Source organism: Sorex araneus, chromosome 6, assembly GCF_027595985.1.
Source record: "Sorex araneus isolate mSorAra2 chromosome 6, mSorAra2.pri, whole genome shotgun sequence".
In the NCBI taxonomy this organism is placed as follows: Eukaryota; Metazoa; Chordata; class Mammalia; order Eulipotyphla; family Soricidae; genus Sorex; species Sorex araneus.
Genome location: NC_073307.1, coordinates 105483176 through 105505315, shown reverse-complemented (window position 1 = coordinate 105505315; position 22140 = coordinate 105483176). Strand labels below are relative to the sequence as shown.

Here is a 22140-nt window from a genome sequence, read left to right as displayed (position 1 = left end):
TCCATTTTAAGGTAAGAAATGAAAATATGAGAGAGTTGGATCCAAAAGATAGTGGCGGGAGAGGAACAAAGTGATACTATAGTGTTTGCCTTGCATGTGGCAGACCCAGGTTTGATCCTGGCACCCTGAATGATTCCCTGAGTCTGCTAGATGAGCTTAGAGCCACAATTAAGCCCTAAGTTTGCCATGTGTCCAGAACCCTTCACCCATCCCGCGCTCCCAAAATTAAGGGAGAGAAAATGCAGAGGGTAAAGTGCTTGCCTTCTTGCTGCCACCCCAAGTTCGATCCAAACTGCTTCATTTGGTTCTGAGGGAGAGTCCTGAGCACAGAGTCAGGGAGTGCAGGGCACCACTCAAGTGTGCCCCCCAGTAAAGAAAACCAAAATAAACTATAAGAGAATAAGAGCATGTGGAAATGGAACTAGAAAAGACAGAAATTAAATTATCTACCTATGTCACCGATGTAAGAGTGCTACAGAGGTAGTAAAGGGAGTTGAAGTAATAATAAAGCAAGTAGGCATTTGCCTTGCATGTGCCTGACATGGGTTCTATCCCCGGCTCCCCTATGAAACCCCGGACACTGTCAGGAGTGATTTGAGTGCAAAGCCTGGAATAACCCCTAAGCATCCCTGCTGTGACCCCCCAAAAAAACTTTCTTTTTATTTATAGGCAGTTAAACGAAACACTCAAAACACTTGTACATCTAAATCAGACTTTACACAGTTACAGCAGTTGCTTCAGGAAGTAAACCAACAACTCTCAAAGGAGAAATAACAGGATTCAGAGTGAAGTGACTGGCAGCCTATTCAAAGATAACAGAAGGCATTGTATTATATTTTGCCAAATTGAAGCCTTATGTTTCCACTCTATACTTTGTCAGAAACACTGAAGTTTGTCTTTTCTAATCCTTGTTAGCCTACTGATTTAATGAGAGAAAAGCCAACCCTGTAGACACTTTTAGAGTTTGGTTTTACAATAAAAATAATTTGAATAATTAGACTTTTACATTCCTGAAGATAAACATGCAATCTTTTATCTTATTTTGCTCAATAAAGTTGTTCAGAAGATCACAACTGGTAAAGACAATGTAAAAATGTAGTAACACTTTAACACTGATGTTGTACACTGTTTTAACATTCTGAGGAGTAACTGCCTGACTTCAACTCAAGAAAACACCTTTTTGTTGCTAATGTATCAGTTTTTGTAATGGCATCAGCAAATAAAGAATTATACATATTTTCCTAAAAAGGGGGGCAATTTTTGTTAAATATTCAAAATATCTAATTTTGGGTATTTAGTAAATAAAGCAAACATTCTCCTACCTTAAGTATCTGAGTTAGCTACAGAAACAGGGTAAAATTAAGACACCAAAAACACTCTGAGGTCACATCTCTAAAAGTGTCACTCATCTGAACGCTGTAACATCCTCTCACCCAAATTCTTCTCCAGACAAGTCCATTCTCAATACTTAGAGATCACACAAGCCAAGATTTGGGAATAGAAATCTTATATAAAACTATGGAGAATTATGTTTTATTCTTATTCATCACCTGATGACAGGATTTCTGATCTTCCATACATACCTTTTGAGGAGATCATTCACATTCTAAGGAGAAAAGAGAAAATATGAGTCTAGAATTGGAAAGCTCACTCCAATTACAGGGCTTCATCACATTCTCATTACTGCTTTATGAAGTAGAACAGATCCAGTGACCTTATGCTTAGTTCATGAAGGAAACAAAATATTACCAAAATTATAGGGGGGGAAAGACTTCCTTATCGATTCTAAAACAAAAATTTCTGAGGCTGCGTAACATTGGCTTTTGCTGGGTCAAGGGACCATATTAAGTAGCTGGAAGGGGCTGGAAAGATAGTATAGTAAGTAAGGTGCTTGCCTTGCACGCAGTGAACCTGGGTTCTACCCAATTGCCATCATCCCATATGGTACCCGGTGCATTGCCAAGAGCAATTCCTGAGTGCAGAGCCAGGAATGACCCCAGAGCATCACTGGGTGTGGTCCAAAAACACAAAACAAAATGGACAAAAGAGGCCATAGCGACTAGTGCTTGCCTTCCACACAGCTGACCCATGTTTGATCTCTAACACCACACATGTATATAGCATCCTGAGTCAGGGAGTGATGCCTGTGCAGAGTCAGGAGTAAATCCTGAGCACTGCCAGGTTTGGCCTAAAACCCTAGCATACAACCAAATGCACAAGGTTCATATTAATAGTAGTACTTTGCTGAATCAATGATGAAATAGGTTTTTCTAGATTTGATTCAGTAAATTCAGTATCGATATGAAGCAGACCATGATAAGAAAGAAAATAAATATCATTAGGGAAAAAGTTAAAAACCTATCTTAGAAAGGTGGAAAGCTTAAACATTTATTCTTGAAATATATGTTTATAAGATATAGTAGTACTATCAACCAGATTGACCTAATTGACATAAATTAACCATTTCACTTAATTAATTCAAAAGACACATCTTCCAGAGTGGATCTAGAAAAACTTTCAGGAAAACAGTATTTTAGAGCATAAATTAGGATCAATATTTTTAATATATGTGTGTGGGGGGGGGAAGATATATAGTCTCTCACTACAAAGAAACTTTGAAATCTATAGTAAAATAAAGTAATAAGTAATAAAACAACAACTATTGAGAAGTTATTACACTAATCAACCCTTGCTTTAAAAAATTTAAAAGTCAGGGGCTGGAGTGATAGCACAGCGGGTAGGGCGTTTGCCTTGCACGCGGCCGACCCGGGTTCGATTCCCAGCATCCCATATGGTCTCCTGAGCACCGCCAAGGGTGATTCCTGAGTGTAAAGCCAGGAGTAACCCCTGTGCATCGCCGGGTATGACCCAAAAAGCAAAAAAAAAAAAAAAAAAATTTAAAAGTCAAAAATTTTTGAGAATTTGAAATTATGCTAGGCTAAATAAAATAATATAATAATCATTGAGTAAGGACTAAAATTATAGCAGTGCATTGTATCATTAAAAACCTATCTTAGGAAAAAAAAATTTTTTTCCAAGTTCCTAATTCAGAAAATGTGAACGAACAATAGTAGTAAATTTAATAATGCATGCATATACCGAAAATAATAATGGTAGTCCAAAAATAAATAATATAAACAGTTTTAAAAGCCTTGAAACAAGGTCTGTTTGGGGGCTAGAGTGATAGTCACTGTCACTGTCATCCTGTTGCTCATCGATTTGTTCAAGTGGGCACCAGTAATGTCTCTCATTTAGAGACTTATTGTTACTGTTTTTGGCACATCCAATACGCATGAGTAGCTTGCCAGGCTCTGCCGTGTGGGCTCGATACTCTCGGTAGCTTGCCGGGCTCTCCGAGAGGGGCGGAGGAATCGAACTCGGGTCGGCCTCATGAAAGGCGAACACCCTACCGCTGTGCTATCGCTCCAGTCCAGAGTGATAGTAAAGAGGGTAAAGAACCACTAGGAGTAATTCTTGAGTGCAGAGCCAGGAGAAACCCTTGAGCATCACCTGGTGTGGCCCCCAAACAATAGCAACACAACAACCACAACAATGAAAAGATGTGTTCTTGAAAAACCAATGAAGTTGATTAAAAAACTAGATCAAGAAACAGAAAAAAATTAATCAACAAAATAAAAATAGAGTCTATTATTAAAGGGTTTTCTTCTTTTTGTCTTTTTGCTTTTTTACCTTAGACTTGGCACTCACCCAGTGATACTCAGGGCTTACCCCTGGCTCTGCTCAGAATCATTACTAATGGTGCACAGAGGATTGATTATACACGGTGCTGCTAGAGATCAGACACAACTTAACATGTGTAAAAGCAAGAACCTCACTCATTGTACTCTCTGTGGTTCTATTAACTGAGGATTCTGTAAAATGATGGATAAGGACTTCTAAAACTAATTTTATTACGAAGATGTAGCACTGTCGTCCTCTTGTTGGATTTGCTTGGGCGGGCACCAGTAATGTCTCCATTGTGAGATTTGTTACTGATTTTGGCCTGTTGACTATGCCACGGGGCGCTTGCCAGGCTCTGCCGTGCAGGCGGGATACTTTTGGTAGCTTGCTGGGCTCTCTGAGAGGGACGGAAGAATCGAACTCGGGTCAGCTGCATGCAAGGCAAACACCCTACCTGATGTGCTATTGCCCACTGGCAAAAATTACCTCACAAACAGTAAAAAAAAAAAAAAAAAAAAAAAGCATAAATCTAGTACAAGTAAAAATGAAAATATACATAAAGTATTAATAAAGTAAGCCTGAGATAGCCACATGGTGAATTCTATTGAATAAGCACTGTAAAACTGTAGCACTGTCATCCTGTTGTTCATCCATTTGCTTAAGCCGGCACCAGTAACGTCTCCATTGTGAGACTCGCTGTTACTGTTTTGGGCATATAGAATATGCCATGGGTAGCATGCCAGGCTCTGCCGCTCTACTGAATAAAGAAAACATAATACTGCCACTTATAAAATATTGCTAGAAAACAGGAAAAGAAGGAGGAATTTTATCTATGAGCAAAGGGAAAGAGTCAGAATACGAAGTTTATTTGCCAATGGAAAATGCTGGAAAATGATTTATCTGTTAATTGCTTCACACAACTGGTTCCCAGGTGACAGGAATCCACAGATTATACCACAAACATACTGGATCCGTGGCCTAGTTTTTGCCCTGCACTTGAAAACTTAATATAAACAAGATTATTCTCTTGTTACTCGAGCTTTTGACTGTTTCAATACCTTTTGAAATAAATGCAGGGAAGTTGTACCACAGAGACAAAGAATCTTAGTGTCAGAGCACAGCAATTAAGAAAGGTAGGAAAAAAGGGTCTCATTTCTCTCAAATCTCAGAGTCTGGGGCTGCTTCCCCAGTCTTACGTGCAGCATCTCCTTCGTTGATGCTTGTACTTTTTGCTCCAGATCCGCGATGAGACCTCTTGTAAAATCTCTCTGTTGAACCAGCTCCTTCTCAGACTTTGCCAGCTCATGGAGAATTTTTTTCTCTTCTTCCCTCAGCCTTTTCAGCTCCTTTTGTTCCTTCAAATCCATGATACTTCTTACTTCTTTAAATGCTTTCTGGACACTTTGAATCTCATTTTCTATTTGATTCTTAAAGAATGAGAAAGAGATCGAGGTGCTCAGGATATAAGGCAGAGACTGGGAGTCAGAGAAAAATAACTATACTTATTGAAAAGTTCACAAAAGAAACTGAAACTATGGGAACCGTTCTTGAAGACACGTGACTTTTCAGACTACTTCCCCACATCAGAGTCAAAAGCAATGGCCTCAGATCTATAATATTGAGGCCAATCTGGAGCCAGAAAGGAGGGTCGGGATGTGAGTTTTTTACCTGCTAACCTGGATAATTTATTCTCTGAAATTACCTCTCATTTTCTTGAAAATTTTCACAAAAAAAGACTAAACCAGGAGCCATCAGTGGAACATTTTCTCCAGAAATATTGATTTAAAAAACATAGCTGACCTGGGTTCCATCCCAGCATCCCAGTGGTCCCCAAAGCACTGGCAGGAGTGATTCCTGGTTACAGAGTCAGTAGCAACACCTGAGTATTGCTGAGTGTGGCCCAAAAATCAAAGTACTGTCACTGTCATCTCATTGCTCATCGATTTGTTCAAGCGAGCACCAGTAACGTCTCTCATTGAGAGACTTATTGTTACTGTTTTTGGCATATCCAATACACACGGGTAGCTTGCCAGGCTCTGCCATTTGGGCTCTATACTCTCAGTAGCTTGCCGGGCTCTCTGAGAGGGGCAGAGGAATCGAACATGGGTTGGCCACATGAAAGCGAAAGTCCAACCACTGTGCTATCGCTCCAGCCCGGCCCAAAAATAAGTTTATAAAATGACAGAAATGTGACAGGCACTTCCCTTGCTGTGTTCACTGGTGACTCCCTCTATAGTGATTTGTAATATAAAACTTCTATATTGATATCACCAAACAAACAGGATTACCTTCCAACCCTTACCTCTATCAGGGAAAGAACTGAGAACGGATAGCCAAATGCCCTTTGGACCTATTAATAATGAAAAAAGAAAAAAAGAAAAAAAACTCCATCTTCCTAAAACTCAAGTTTTCAATTTGTCTGACTTCCTCAGAAAGTTTCTCCTCTGCCAGGAAATTCTGTCTGACTTCTTCAGGGTGTTTCTCTACCTGCCAAGAAGTTCTGTGTTCTCTGAGAGCAGTTTCAAATCGTTCCGCTTTCTGCTGCTTCTTTCTCAGTTGCTCCAGAGATGCCTGGAGCTTTTCCTGTAGAAAAGAAATCAAAATTGACTTAAGCCTTGAGATTTCTCAGCATGTAAATATAAGATAAATGAGGGAAAAATAATGCCAATCTTTTAAGAAACCAAGTTTTAGAAGCTCTAATGAAAAGTAACTAGAACCTATGACTGCACAGAAAACTGAACACAGTGAACTATGTGAAGATTTAAGTAGAAATTCGAAGTCACCACCTGTCCCCAAGAGAATGATTTCTCTTTCTCACAAGATAAATCTACTCCTGCAGTGAGAGAAAATTTACATCGTAATTCGCCTGTCTCTCACTTTGCCTTTCAAAAAGGTAATAAAAGCATCTAATGTCTCCTATCTAGGGCAAGTTTCAAACTTCTGGCGAAGTCTGTACTGTAGGCCAATCTTTTGGGAACTGGAATGCACAAACATGTTCTCTAGATGGCAGAGACTGAGCACAGGGAAAAAGAAACACAGGTCTCTGGGCTCTCCTGCCAAGGTGATCAGCCCCATGTGTTTTCTGCCCTTCCATCTGCTCTCGTACCTTGCATTCCTTGGCTGCCTCCTCAAGGAGGAGGGTGTGGTGACCACGGTGCTCCTGAGAGCGTTCACACAGCCAGCAAATGAGCATCCAGTCCTCCTTACAGAACAGCAGCAACTTCTCTCCGTGGTGCGCACAGAGATCTTGCTTCTCTTCCTCCTCTAGGCTTAAATTGACCCCTCGGAGCCTCTCTACTAGATTGTTCAGATGCCGATTAGGTCTCATGTTCCCAGGATCATAAACGATTCTGCATATAGGACAGTTGTTCTTCCCTGCTTGACTCGACTCCTGGCTGTTTGCAGTGATGCAAGCTTGGCAGAAGCTGTGGCCACAGTCCAGGCTCAATGGTTCTCTCAGGAGTTCAAGGCAAATGGGGCAGGTTACCTCTTCCTGTACATTTCTCAGGATTTCTACAGCCATCGCTACTGCTGCTGCTCCTTTGCTCATAGTTACCCTGACTTTGGGGGCTCTTTTCTGCACAGGTCCCTGCAAAACTAGGAAGTTGAATGGGGCCGTCACTAAGGTAGGCATAAAATACTTTCATATTTAATATTATGTATATCAAAAACAGGCAAAAAAACAACAAAGAGGAAAAAGAGAAAAAGGAGAGAAACAAGCAAATGACCTTTAAGACCTGACAAAAATCACTTTTCATAAGAATGTCACTTAATCTCAGTTCACAAAATAAGCTGCATCCTTATCTGTATAAAATACTTTTATTTTCTTTGTTCTTGCTGAACAAAAGGAGAAACCAAGGTTTTTACTACCAAGATCTCGTGAGAGCCTTATCTATCCCACATTCCCCTTCCATGCTCTAATTCATCCTCAATGTTAAAAGAACTGACACTTCAATCTGGGCTTTTATATCCATTCCTGCCCAAGCATGGATTATTGCTGCTGATATACAATGACTCATTTTGTATTTCAGGTTATTCTTTCTTACACTTTCTCTTATATTGTAACCATTGCTGTCACTACTATACATTTGTAATGATTTTTCTAATCATCATGATACAATGAATATATAATGGTAGGAACAAATTCTTTCATCAGAAGTGCAATTACAGATGATGTAAAGAGTGACATTTAGCATCAGAAAAATGGTACAGGCAATTGTCAACCGGCCATGCCATGTGGTTTACCAGCACCTCCAGATGTGATCACTGAGCCAGAAATAAGCCCTGAGCGCTGAGTGTGGCCCCCAAACCAAGATGAAACAAAAAATGATATATAGTGTTCATGAAATAGATCTTCAATACACAGAACTGGAAATTGGAGTGAAGTAATCTATTTGTATATCTCCTAATAATCTGTCTCCTACTGCACAGACAGAATCAAAGAAAACATATAAATCAAGAACCCAACTAACTCGAGTAATACTGTTTATTAACCCAATTAATATTGTTAAAAACAATCAGACTTAAGTTTGAGTCATTTACACTAAGGTCTGCAGAACTATCACTTGTGACCTAATTTCCAGAGTCAATCTGTACTTTCTTTCTTAGTGTAGATAATCTACATGATAAGATTCTCTAACTTCTCCCTGGGGAAGTCTTTTATCTAGAATAATCTTTTTTTTTTTGCTATTATTTTATAAATTGTTTTCAGAATGTTTCTACTACATGGGCCATGCACCAGATTTGTGAAAAATTTGGTTTAAAAAAGGCCCTGAGTACAAGAGTTTAATGTCTTTTCTCTAAATTGGCTAATCCCTGTTCAATTCTTGGTACTACACACAGATGATCCCAAGAGTACCATTTGGAGTGATCTCTGAGCACAAAACCAGGAGTGAATCTTTAAGTATTGCTAGGTATGACCCAATCTCCACTTTGCTCTTTCCCCCAAAAAATTTCAAAACAATTAGATCTGTTTCTTTTCAGTTGAATGTCGTATTGTGGCAATACCCCGGAACATTAAGGATTTGGAAGTGAGAAGAACCAGACCGACTGATGGTTTCTAGGGAATTGAAGTATTTGGGATGCTAAACTTCACCTTGACTTGGAAATGTACTGAGGACTACACAATACATACTTCTGTGTGTAGGTGTGCCTGTGTTGAGTGCCAGAAAGGTGAAAGGCATATGTTTACTCATTATGATCACACAGTGTCACAAGTAAATGTCAAGTTTTAAAAACTATCTCATGATTACAGGTTGACTAATATTCAAAATCATGAGTCTAAGTAATATTTGTCACTTGAAAACCTAGTATTCATGTAAAACGCAGTAGAAAATTAACTAATCATATGCATACAAAATAACAGGTAAATTATGAGAGCAGAATATGGGACCAGAAAGATAGTACAGCAGGTAAGGTGCTTGCCTTACATTGAGGCTGACCTGGGTTCACTCTTCAGCACCCCAGAGTCCCCTGAGCTCCACCAGGAGTCAGCCCTGAATACAGAGCCAGGAGTAAACTCTGAGCACTGCAGAGTGTGGCCAAAGACCAAAATAAACAAAGAAAATTAAACAATGGAGAAAATAAAAGAATATTCAACAATGCTAGCAGAAAGCATGAAGATTAGTAGTTTGAAGACACCTAAAAAATGTGGAACTGAAAGGAAAAAGGGGGCATCTAAATTTGCCATTATGAACTGGAGCTTATGCCTATCTACTATAAGCATCAGCTGAGTAACCTGGATTTAGATCAATGCCATTAACCACCATAATGACACTTGGATTTGGGATAGTTTGAAGAATAGTGCCAAGCTTCTCCGAGGAACTATTAAATGCTACTGGAGCCTGATTTCAAAGAGAAAGTCTATCACAGACAGCACTGCCATGAAGGTATTATTTTATTTTGCATATTTAAAAAAAATTAAGACAGTTTTTTTTTCAATGTATCAGAGACTATTCTGCCTAAATAAACTCATGCTCCAGTTTCTCCTGCCCTTCCCCAGCATCCCCTGCTTGCCCACCCAGAGAAGACAGACAGACAGACACACAAACACACACACACACACACACACACACACACACACACACTCACTCACCTGGATCTATGATTAATAATTTAGAATTCTTTCAAAGACCTCAAGTAGAGCATATTGGGTTTTGGTTCACTGTCAGGCAATTTTATAAAAATGAAAGCAGAGGGCCAGAGAAATAGTAAAGTAGTAATTGTGCTTGCCTTGCATACAGACAACAGATAACCCAGGGTCTTTGACAGCCTTGCGCCCCCAGCCCTGCCAGGAGTGACCCCTGAGTGTAGAGCCAGAGAAAGCTGTAAGCACTTCTAGGTGTGGTGAAAAAAAAAAAAAGAAAGCAGAAGATAAAGGAATTGAAAATCAGAGAGGCGAAATATTAGAAAAACAAAACAACCACTTTACAGAAGACAGACACAATGATGTAGGCATGTAGAGAGGGAAAGGCCCTTGACAATGAAACTTATATCAACAAAGCTTCTGGGAAGGAATTTTTTTTTTTTCTTTTTGGGTCACACCCGGCGATGCACAGGGGTCACTCCTGGCTCATGCACTCAGGAATCTCCCCTGGCGGTGCTCAGGGGACCATATGATGTGCTGGGATTCGAACCGGGGTTGGCTGCGTGCAAGGCAAACGCCCTACCCGCTGTGCTATCGCTCCAGCCCCAGGGAAGGAAAATTTTAAGACTGCTCCACCTTGTGGATAGAGAAAACAAAGACCTGATAAGATCAGATAATACCATTGGCAGACCTTGAGGAGATTGAACCACTCTCCAAGAAGTTCCTCTCCTCGAAAATCCTTGGACCTCTCCTTTAATCTGATTAACTTTAGTGATTCAGCTCCGAGAAGACTCCAGAACAATCCAGATCAAGACAACTCGAGCAGAGGCTGTAAAGCCCCCTTGAACCTCTCTCTCTCTCTCTCTCTCTCTCTCTCTCTCTCTCTCTCTCCCACACTTTCAAGAAACCCTTTCAAGAAATAGTAAGAAATTAATAGTAAATTCTTACTATTAAGAAATTAATAGTAAGAAATTAAGAAACCCTTTCAAGAAATAGTAAGAATAATATTCTTACTATTCTCTCTCTCTCTCTCTCCCCCACACTTTCAAGAAACCCTCCAAATAAAATGTTTTACTTCACTGCTTGTCTACTCCTGAAATTCTTTTCTGCGACTGAACCAAGAACCCAGTAATCCTGGGTCCCAGGTGGCAGAGGTGGGTCGAGAGAAATTCACCGTCTTTCTCTCTTCCCCACTCACGTGAGCCACCCATGGGGTCCACCGACAGTACATTGACATCAATCTCATCTCTGATCTTCAACTTTGTCTTGACTGCTTGAACAAAGAACCTGAGAACATTGTAACACCTTGACCCAGGTTTGAATCCTGCCACCACATCTAGCTGCCTGAGCACCACTAAGGGTGCCCCCTTCGCACAGAGCCAAGCGTGGTCCTAACACACTAACTGATGTAGGCAGGTAGATAGGAAAAGGCCCTTGGCAATGAAAATTGAGATTTAACAGAGTCTCTGGGAAGGAGACTCTTAAGATGTGCAGATTCAAGAAAACAAAAGACCCGGAAGAAACCATCAGCAGACCCTGAGGATAATGGGCCCCTCCCCAGGAGGTTCCCCAAAGAAGGCCATCACCACTCCCAACCTCCCTGGTAACCTTAACAACGAACTTTTACCTGGAAAGAAACCCCATGTGGGTGGGGGCAGGTTGAAGAAACCCTATAAGAGACACCTTGAACAAAGGAAGGGCGCGCATATGCTGCCTGAGCCCATGTGCTTCTTGCGCCCACGTGGCCGGGCACATGTGGTGCCCGAGCACATGTGTCGCCCGAGCACATGTGTCGCCCGCATCTCCCCCCTTGAGATGTGTACTTTCATGCTTTCGTGTCTAGTGCTAGGATGTGTGTAGAGCTCTCTCCACCCTTGGAGAAGCCCGCGTTCTCTCTTGAGTGCATTATTCTTACTATTCTCTCTCCCACTCATCCCTTCCTCCTTCCCTCAGAAACCTCTGAATAAAATCTGTTACTTCACTGCTTGTCTACTCCTGAAATTCTCTTCCGCGAGCGAGACAAGAACCCAGTAACCCCTCGTCCCGGGTGTTTGAGGCGGTTGGAGAGAAAGTGACCGTTTTTCTCCTCCCCGCTTCACGTAAGTCACCCGTGGGGCCCACCGACATCATAACCAGTGTACCCCCACCCACCCTAAAGCTTCAGGCTCTTTTGCTAGAAGCCCCTCCCCCTATTCTTGTGACCTTGCAGACAAAAGGTTTCTTGAGGACCAGAAATCCATCTTTAGCGAGCAATGCAACTTGGTGGAAAAAAATTAATCAACAGAAGTGGAAGAGGTTATTCACAGGTTTTTTCTGTGACAGGAAAGGCTAAAGAAGAATGGACAGGGTTAGTTAGTATTTCTACTAAATAGAGCAACTTCAGTGTGCAACTCGGTGGAGAAGAGGCTGTGAAACTTGCAAGTTGTCAGACAGTATGGTTCCGGTCTCCTAAGCACACACAGGACAAAGCAGCATAACTCAGAGTCATGCAGGAATATTACCCTGTACATGTTAGTCGATAAGCTACTGCATTAAAAAAAAAAGGTTCATCTACTCATTTTCAATTGTTAGGGGGAGGGGCCGGAGCGATAGTACAGCCAGCGGGTAGGGCGTTTGCCTTGCAAGTGGCCAACCGGGGTTCGATCCCCAGCATCCCATATGGTCCCCCAAGCACTGCCAGGAGCAATTCCTGAGTGCAAAGCCAGGAGTAACCCCTGAGCATCGCTGGGTGTGACCCAAAAAGAAAAAAAATCAATTGCTAGGGGGAAAGAAATTTCTTCTACCGCTGAAAATCTGAGAAATCTATCTTTGCAAAGATACAGTTAAAAATCTAAGGTTGGGCTGGAGGCTGAGGCAGTGAGTTGACACAACTACCCATAACTGCTGGAAAACTTCACTGGGGCAAGTTTCTGGGCGCACCATATAATACAGGATCTGATAACCTTCAGGAAAACCAAGTGGAAAGGAGCCCACTTCTTGGTCCCCCAATTCCACCTGCAAAACTTCACTGTGGAGCTTTTAGTAAACTACTGCTGAATTCTGTTCATCTCCTCTCGTTGACTCTCTGCAAGACCTCACAAAAAGTTATAGAAAGGGCAAGGAGATCCGGTTTAATTAGCCTAAAGAAATAAATACTGGGGCTGGAGTGATAACACGGTGGATAGGGCATTTGCATTGCATGCGGCCTGCCCAGGTTCCCAGCATCCCATATGGTCCCCTGAGCACCGCCAGGAGTAATTCCTGAGTGCAGAGCCAGGAGGAACCCCTGAGCATTGCTGGGTGTGACCCAAAAAGCAAAAAAAAAAAAAAAAAAAGAAAAGAAAAGAAACGCTATCCTTTTGTGAAATAAAACTTTTTTTTTTTTTTACACTTAAAAGAATTTTGGTTTTGTTCTTTTTCATTTGTGGGGCCACATCCAGCTGTGCTCAGGGCTTACTCCTGCCTCTGCACTCAGAGACCACTCCTGGCAGTGATGTAGGCAGGCAGGCATATAGGGAAGGCTCCCTCCCAAGACAATGGCAATTTCCTGACCTCAAGGGGAACCGCTGCCTTGGTAACAGACCCTGAGGAGGCTGGAATGCACCCCCCTCCCCCGCATCCGACAGAATTTCCATCAGGAACAAAAGGCCAGGAAAGTAATTTCAAAGAAGAGCATCACCACACCCAATTCTACCCCTTGACAACCTCCTTAGCAACGGACTTTGACCTAAGTAGAAGCCCCAAGTGGGGGAAGGTTGGAGAAACCCTAAAAGGCCATAGGCTGCCCGAGCCCAAGTGCTGCTTGTGCCCATGTAGCCAAGCATATGCGGTGCCTAAGCACACGCGTCTCTCACATCTCCTCTCTTGACATGTGTACTTTCATGCTTTCCTGTCCAATGCTGGGATGCGTGTAGGGGCTCTCTCTGCCCTGGAGAAGTCCGAGTTCTCTCCTCAGCAGGTAACCCTCCACTCTCTCCCACTTTCTCTCTCTCCTTTCCTTCAAAACCTCCAAATAAAAACGGTGTAACTTCCCTGCTCATCTACTCCTGAAATTCGTAGCTGCCAGGCGAGACAAGAACCCAGTAACCCTGGGACCCAGGTGGCAGAGGCGGATGAGAAGAAAGTGACAGTCTTTCTCCTCCCCACTTCACATGAGCCATGGTGGGGCCCAACAACATCACAGGTCTCAGGGAACCATATGTGGTGCTGGAATTTGAACCCAGGTCTGCCACCTGCAAGACATGCCCCCAACTTGCTGCACTATCATTCCAGCCCCCAACTTAGCGTTTACAAAGTTTACTTCTCTTGGCTCGGCACCCCATTTCTATCCAGCCATTATCCTCCACCCCCCCACCCCCACCCCTGCTGTTCCTAGACTAGCCCCAGTCAGTCCAAACAGCAGAAAGCCTGCAGGCAGGGCTTAGTTTTCCAGTGGATCTACCCAAGAAAAATATTTTTTGTCAAAAGTCTCCCAAATTCTGCACTCTACAAACTACTGAACTTACCTCTGACCCCAACAGAGAAGCTTTGGTTCTTTGGAGAAAAGCAAAGGCCACCAGAGGCAGAATTGGTTAGGATTAACTTGGTTTAACAGAACCTAAAGAGAACAAAGACCCAGAGAAGCCTAGGGGCAATGAAGGTAAAATTCTTACAGGAAACAGGAAGAAGAAAATCTAAGAACCAATGAAAGGCCAGATGGCTCCTCCTTAAAAGAAAAGATCCAGAGCCACCTAGGGAAAGTGAAAGTGAAATTCTTACAGGAAACAGGAAGGAGAAGAAAGTCTGAGAACTAATGAAAGGCCAGATGGCTCCTCCTTAGGGTAATAGGTTTAGCTATACAGGGTAAACACACACAGCCCAGAGTTCCACCCCTGGTCTCTGATCTCCAGTCCCTATCCTATTTGGCCTTGTTAAAAGGAATGACTATTCAGTCTGAGATTACTTTAGGTGATCAGTGACCGACCTGGCCTGCAGAGTGTGGAAAGCAGTTATTCTGACACGCAGGTCTAAATGAAGGCACTTTTCAGAAGGGGGTTGGGAAGACGAAACTGGATGGAATGGCATTTGTTAGGGAATGTCATCTAAGAACATTTAATATATAATGTCTTCAATTGTAACACAATAAAACTAAAATAAGAAAATAATTGTTATGGGCAGTTTTATGTAAATATGAGCAATTTAAAATGTTAAAGTAGTATAAGTAGCTAATAGTGATGCAGGAGTGGTAAGGGGGAGATATTGGGGGGGGCTTCTGTCCAGTGGTTCCCAGGTTCTTCAATATTTTCAAGAATGAAAATATTGAGTAATTTTGCTCACTCAGAATGAGAAAGTAGACAAGTTTACTGGAAAGTAGAAGAGAGAGGAAAAGTAGCTCCGCATGTGGACTAAATTAACTATGGCTCTTTTTGTGGGGGTTTTATAGACCACTGGGTCTTTGTGTTACAGAGAATGCAGGGAGGTTAAAGACAAGGGTGTTGTGTAAGGCCTTTAATGAAAAAAAGAAGGGGGGTTCTTTACATTTCTCATCAATTGAGAAGAATGTTACAGAGAACTTAAGGACACAAAGGATCCGTTTCTGGGCATTTGCCTTAGTATTTCTCAATATCTCAGCCTCCATGTACGCCTAAACTCTGGGGCAGAATTTGATGTTGGATAATTGATAAGTCCTATTGATCGGATAGAGTCCAGGAATTCATAGGAAGTGAAAAATGAGAGAAGGAACGGTCAAAAATGGAACTGCTCACAGTAGCTGGCAAGTGTAAACTGAAGCTTCCTCTTTCAATGCTAAAACAAAAAACTGGTCACTCAAGCAAGAAAATCCAGGGTTCACTTAAGAGAAACTCAACAGTATAAAGAAAGTTTTGGGGCTGAAGCGGTAGTACAGGAGGTAGGGCATTTGTCTTGCATGCAGCTGACGCCAGTTTAATCTCTGGCATCCCATATGGACCCCCCAAGCACCTCCTGGAGGAATTCATGAATGCAGAGTTCAGAGTAACCCCTGAGCATTGTCAGTTGTGACCCAAAATGCCAAAAGAAGAAAACAAGAGGAAAAACAGAAAGATTGAGTACTCAATAGTAGATAAGTAAAAATTATGTACACTGTAGGACTATAGTCCCGTTGTTCATCGATTTGCTCCGACGGGGCACCAGTAATGTCTTCATTGTGAGACTTGTTGTTACTGTTTTTGGCATATCGAATACACCATGATAGCTTGCCAGGCCCTGCCATGCGGGCAGGATACTCTCGGTACCTTGCCAGGCTCTCCGAGAGGGACAAAGGAATCGAACCCGGGTCGGCCACATGCAAGGCAATCACCCTACCCACTGTGCTATGCAATACAAAAATTATCCAATGCAAAAACGGTGTTCAAAAAGCACCAATAAGATAGATAGATTGATTGATTGATTGATTTGGGAACCCTATCTAATGCAGACAAGAAAGAGATGAATAAAATGAAGGAAATAGGAGAAGTTTATTGGAGTGTGCTCTGGGGTGAACTCCATGAATCTATCATGAGACTGTGGGAGAGCCAAACCCTGGGAGAGACTGAAGAGGCTTTGAAGTTGTCTTGCGCCGGTAAAGGGGAGAAAGGAACAAAGTCCAATGGAACCAGTGTGCTTGGTGTGGCTACCGCTATCTGTAGGGGGGTTGATGGTGAGGAAGCCTGGAATGTAACCTGGTGACTTCCTGGTCCCATGTGGGCGTAAGTCCCATCTTCCTCGCTAAGGACAGGGTAATCTTTGGTTCCAGAAACTTGGATATATAGATAGATAGATAGATAGATAGATAGATAGATAGATAGATAGATAGATCTACATAAATACAGATATACCTATATATGTATATATAACTTAAAGTCATTCTAAAGGATTAAAACAAAACTACTGAAGAACAGTAATTATAAAAAAAAATCTGTAAAAGTGGGGCTAGAGTGACAGCACAGTGAGTAGGGTGTTTGCCTTGCACACAACTGACCCAAGTTCGATTCCCAGCATCCCATATGGTCCCCTGAGCACCTCCAAGGGTAATTCCTGAATGCTGAGCCAGAAGGAACCCCTGAGCATCGCCAGGTGTGACCCACAAAGCAAAAAAAAAATCTGTAAAAGTAGCTAAATTAAATAGAACTAAAAGGAAAATTTATATGTTCATTCAAGCAGAAAGCAATATTCAAAGTCCAATACCCACACATGATAACAATAAATTAGAACGATTAACCTTCTAAATGAAAATAAAAGACTACAATTAGAACCATACCTAATGCATAATACTCTTTTTTTTTTCTTTTTGGGTCACACCCGGCGATCCACAGGGATTACTCCTGGCTCTGCACTCAGGAATTACTCCTGGCGGTGCTCAGGGGACCATATGGGATGCTGGGATTTGAACCCGGGTCGGCTGCGTGCAAGCAAACGCCCTACCCGCTGTGCTATCACTCCAGCCCCCATAATACTCTTTACAACTGAGAATATATAAAGAACCACCTCAACACTCAGCAATTATATTCATTGCTGGGTCCTGTGTAGATCCTGCCACAAGAATGAAAGTCTAAGTATTAGAGTACAGGAAACAAAAGTCTCTATTTGTAGGGGTCATGACAATTAATATAGAATTCAAATTAAATCTAGATAAAAAACTAGTAGCACTAAAGTTGAGCAAGGTCATAGGACTCATGGACAATATTAAAAGCTAATTATATTTTCTAAATAAGTAGTGAATAATAAAATTACCATTCGGGGACCAAAAATATAGCTCAAGTAGTGGAGCACAAACCTCGCATGTGTGAGGCCCTGTGTTTAATCATCAAAAATCATGCTGCTGTACCATCACTGGTGAGGTTCCTTGAGCATCACAAAAATGATCATTTATTACATAGTTAAAAATCAGGAAAACTAAACGTGTTACAAATAAAATTAATAGACGCTAGATCATACAAAGTTTAAGGCCCATGCTTGCCTGCGACTGACCCTGGTCTTTGCCTGGTACGACATGAAGGTCCCTGAGCACCACTCTAGTGGCCAGGTAACCCCAGACACCGGAGGGCCTGTAACAAACAGTTCTTCTTTCTCAGGCTCTAGCATTGTCATTAGCTGAGAAATATCAAGAGGAGCCTCTGAGCCTCCTCTCAACATTTGGGTGACCCCCCTCAAATTAATATTAACTTTTTACTATAAATCTAAGGTTTGATTCCCTGAGATAACCTACATTTGTTCTAAGAGGTATATAAATCTGGGAGACACAGCAGAGTTGCTATGGATATGACAGAAAATGCCAAGGTGGCTGTGGACACCAAGGAGAAAGTAGGAGTCAGAAGCAATTACCCCCACCCCCATCATCATCCAGGGACAGAATGTATAAACACTGTCACCTATGTAACTGAGAACAAATAATGTGTCTCTATTAAAATAACAAAACTCTAGTTCCCAGGGCGTAGACACCAGTAGACACCACTTACTGATGCCTTTAGATCCCACTGCCTGCTCATTGTCCTCGGAATGACCTGCAGAAGGAAACTTCTTTATGCCCTCAAATGAACCCAGATCTCCACAGCCCAGTATGGAAACCCATCTTCCTTCAAAATGGCACAGCACAATCTTAAGGGTCCAGGACTTCAATGTGGAGTAACTACTGAAGTCAGTGGGGCCCCGGGGTGACTTGTGTGAAGCAGAGAGAAGAGAGACAGCCGCTTTGTTCCTGATCCAACTCTGCCTCCCTGGGACAGCTGGGAAGTCTGCGATGAGCGTCTTCTCAGCACAGACCATGAGTCTTGACAGCCCCACTAAGCACTGGTCAAGCCACCCAAACATCTAATTGTCCTCTCAGCAATAGAGTGAATCCCTGCACCCTGATTTCACAGGGAGCCGTAGACTCAGGCTGGAGTGAGGAATTGCTCTTTGCAGGAAAGGGAAGTCAGTCCTAGGCCTTACCCAGGGCTTCCGGGTCTTTGTACTCTCACAGAAAAGAATTTTAGGAGTAGACAAGCAGTCAAGTAAAAACAATTTTATTTGAAGGCTTTTTGAAGAAGGGTGGAAGCAGGTAGGTGAGAGAGAGAGAGAAGAGAGAGAGAGAGAGAGAGAGAGAGAGAGAGAGAGAGAGAGAGAGAGAGAGAGAGAGAGAGAGAGAGAGAATGAGAGAATGCAGGTTTCTTCAAAGGCAGACAGAGCCCCACTATATCCCACATCTCAATATCTCAAGAAGGGAGATGCTGCTGGCAGCACAAGTGCACAAGTGCTCTGGCATCACATGTGCTTGGCCACATGGAGACACGCAGCACATGGGCTTGGGGAGCATGCCCTTCCTTTGTTTAAGTTGGCTTCTACAGGGTTTTTTCCAAACTGCATCAAGTAGGGCTTCTGCTTAGGTTAACATAATCTGTTGTTAGGATGGTTGCCAAGGGGGTAGAGTTGGGAGTGCTTGATGGTCCTTTTTTAAACTTCTTTCATTGGCTTTTGTTCCTTCTGCAGCTTCTCTCCGAGGAAGGTCCAGCCTCCTCTGGGTCTGCTGGCACCAGGCTAAGTCTTACCAGACCTTAGTTCTTGTGTCTCCAGGTCAGCTTTTTGCAGCCTTAGTGTTAGTGGTTTTATTAATTCCCAAGGAATTCCACTGTAGTTGGGGCCCGTCCCTGTCTACCAGCCTACCTACCATCACTCAGAGGTTCAGAGGTGATAAAATGGAAAGTCCTAATATACAAGTCTGAATCATAAGACAAACTCCAGAACTCCATTTCAGGTCTTTTTTGGGTAAATGGAAGCTACTTAGAAGTTTTATACTCTTGTGAAGAAAGGACTGTATTTGGAGACAGAAAATGAAGAAACAGAGGGAGGGAGGGTGGGAGGGAGGGAGGGAAAGAAAAGAAAGGAAGGAGGAATGGAGGGAGGGAGGGAGGGAAAGAAAAGAAAGGAAGGAGGAATGGAGGGAGGGAGGGAGGGAAAGAAAAGAAAGGAAGGAGGAATGGAGGGAGGTAAGGGAGGGAGGGAGAGAGGAAGGAAGGAAGGAAGGAAGGAAGGAAGGAAGGAAGGAAGGAAGGAAGGAAGGAAGGAAGGAAGGAAGGAAGGAAGGAAGGAAGGAAGGAAGGAAGGAAGGAAGGAAGGAAGGAACACTTCGAGTGTTTGCCACTCACATGGCTAACCTGCGTTAGAATCCCATCACTTCAAATGGTCCTCAAGCCCCACCAGGAGTGATCCCTGAGTGAAGAGCCAGGAGTAAGCCTTGAGCACCACCAAGTGTGCCCCACTCATCCCCCAAAAATGGAAGACTGTGGTGCACTACCTGTTGCTTTTCCTCTGTGTGTGTATGTTAGAGTACTAGGGGTACTGCTGGATTTGTGCTGGGGGTGCTCCAGAGTGCTCAGAGAACCATGAGGTATTGGGGATCAAACCAGGTCTCTAGAATGCAGAGCATGCACTCATGCACTCAAAGAGCCCTTTGAGCTCTCTCCATAGTCCCAATCTGGTGCTTTAAAGTCTCTTTGGAATCTACTTGCGCTCCAAATTAAATCACAGCAATTCTTTTTGCATTTGGTAAATGGTAATTAAAGCAAGCCGTAAGGGCAAGCCTAATATCAATAGGATAAGGGATTATTGTACTTAGGAGAGGCACCAAGGATTTCTTTCCTTTTTTTTTAGTCAGCAATGAAGAAAATGAAACTTTCCATTTTACAATGAAGAATATTATATGCATAAAGCAACATTATTAACTGTAGGCAGAAAGCTTTTCTCTTCCCGTCCTTCCTTCTTTTTTCCCTTTCTTTCTTTCCCTTCCTTCCTTCCTTTCTTTTTTATATGCTTTGCTATTCTTACTAGTGTGAGATGATATGTTTGATTTTAATCTCCCTAATCATGAGATTATGAGCACTTTTTCATGTCACTGGCTGTCCATTTGTCCTCTTCCTGAAAGTCTGAAAGGGTCTATTCATCTCTTTTTTGCATTTTTCATGAGGTTATTGATTTTTGTTATTTAACTGAGTACTTTATATATCATATATATTAGCCCTTTGTCTGATGTGCTGCATGGAAATATTTTCTCCCACCCAGTAGAATGTCTTTTCATTTTCTCTCATTTTCACTGGTTTTTGAGTCACACCCACTGATGCTCATGGGTAACTCCTAGTTCTGCTCTCAGGGATCATTCCTGGTAGTGCTTGTAGAACCATGTGGGATGCCTGGGATCAACCCCCCAGATGGGCTACAGGAATCTTGCCCATCTCTCTGGCCCCTTATCCAATTTCTTTAGCCATGCAAATCCCTTTAATTTGATATAGTACATTATTTTGGTTTTTACTTATTTTGTTTTCATTATATTTTCTGATGGAGTCAAATCATTAAAGATATCTGCCTTTAGGAGTCTATCTCAGGAGTCTATCTTGGAGAACTCTGCTTATGTTTTACACAATGGATGTTATCATTAATCCACTTGGAATAACTTTTACTTATGGTGTGAGAGATACAGATCCTCCCTCCCTCCCTCCCTCCCTTCTTCCTTCCCTCCCTCCCTCCCTTCTTTCTTTCATTTGGGTGGGAGCCACACCTGGTGGTGCTCAGGGGCAATTCCTGGCTCTGTGTTAGAAGAGTCACCCCAGGCAGTTCTTGGGGATCACATGCAGTGCACTATTTTAAATGGGTTTTTTTTTTTTTAAATAATCTCTGTCAGTTAGGAGTGATAGTTCAGTGAGTAGGGCATTTGCCTTGTACACAGCTGACCTGGGTTCAATCCCCAGCATCTTATACGGTCTCTCGAGCACCATCAAGAGTAATTCCTGAATGCAGAGCCATAAGTAATTCTTGAGCATTGCTGGGTGTGGCCACCAAACAAAATAAAAACCGAGTTTCCCTTTTAGTTTGCTATTTTGTTTTACTTTAATTTGCTATTTGCATAGTAATGCAACACAATTTTTGATGTTGATTTTATAGTTCACTACTTTGCTGTATTAATTTACTGCTTCTAAGAATTTTTAGTGGAGTATTTAGGATATTCTGTCTCTATTATTATTCATTGGCAATATTGATAGTTTAGCTTCTTTTCTAACTTGGATCCTTTGATTTTCTCATATTGTCTAAATGTTGTGGAAAGGAATTCTGTAACTCTACTGATAGTGGAGAAGTTGTTATTCTTGCCTTAAGACCACAAAAGAGAAAACTTTCAATTTTTGACCCCTATATATGACATTAAACTGACAAGAACAAATACTACACATTGAGCTGGAGCGGTAGCACAGTGGGTAGGGGTGTTTGCCTTGCATGCGACCACCCGGGTTCAACTCCTCTGTCCCTTTTGGAAAGCCCAGCAGGCTCCGAGAGTAGCTCACCTGCACAGCTCGCCTGGCAGGCTACCCATGGTGTATTCAATATGCCAAAAAACAGTAACAAATCTCACAATGGAGACATTACTGATGCCTGTT

General features: G+C 42.3%; 1 protein-coding gene across 1 annotated transcript in view; it reads right to left on the bottom strand.

Moving 5' to 3' along the window:
- LOC101540441 (tripartite motif-containing protein 6) overlaps positions 1-22140 on the bottom strand; it is a 51408-nt gene that overhangs the window by 6495 nt on the left and 22773 nt on the right. The window contains exons 7-12 of the mRNA XM_055143646.1: positions 12635-12649; positions 10941-10959; positions 6788-7253; positions 6169-6264; positions 4878-5108; positions 1584-1606 (exon numbers count right to left, since the gene is read on the bottom strand). Coding sequence (XP_054999621.1) covers positions 1584-1606; positions 4878-5108; positions 6169-6264; positions 6788-7253; positions 10941-10959; positions 12635-12649 — 850 coding nt within the window. The remainder of the gene's footprint in view (positions 1-1583; positions 1607-4877; positions 5109-6168; positions 6265-6787; positions 7254-10940; positions 10960-12634; positions 12650-22140) is intronic.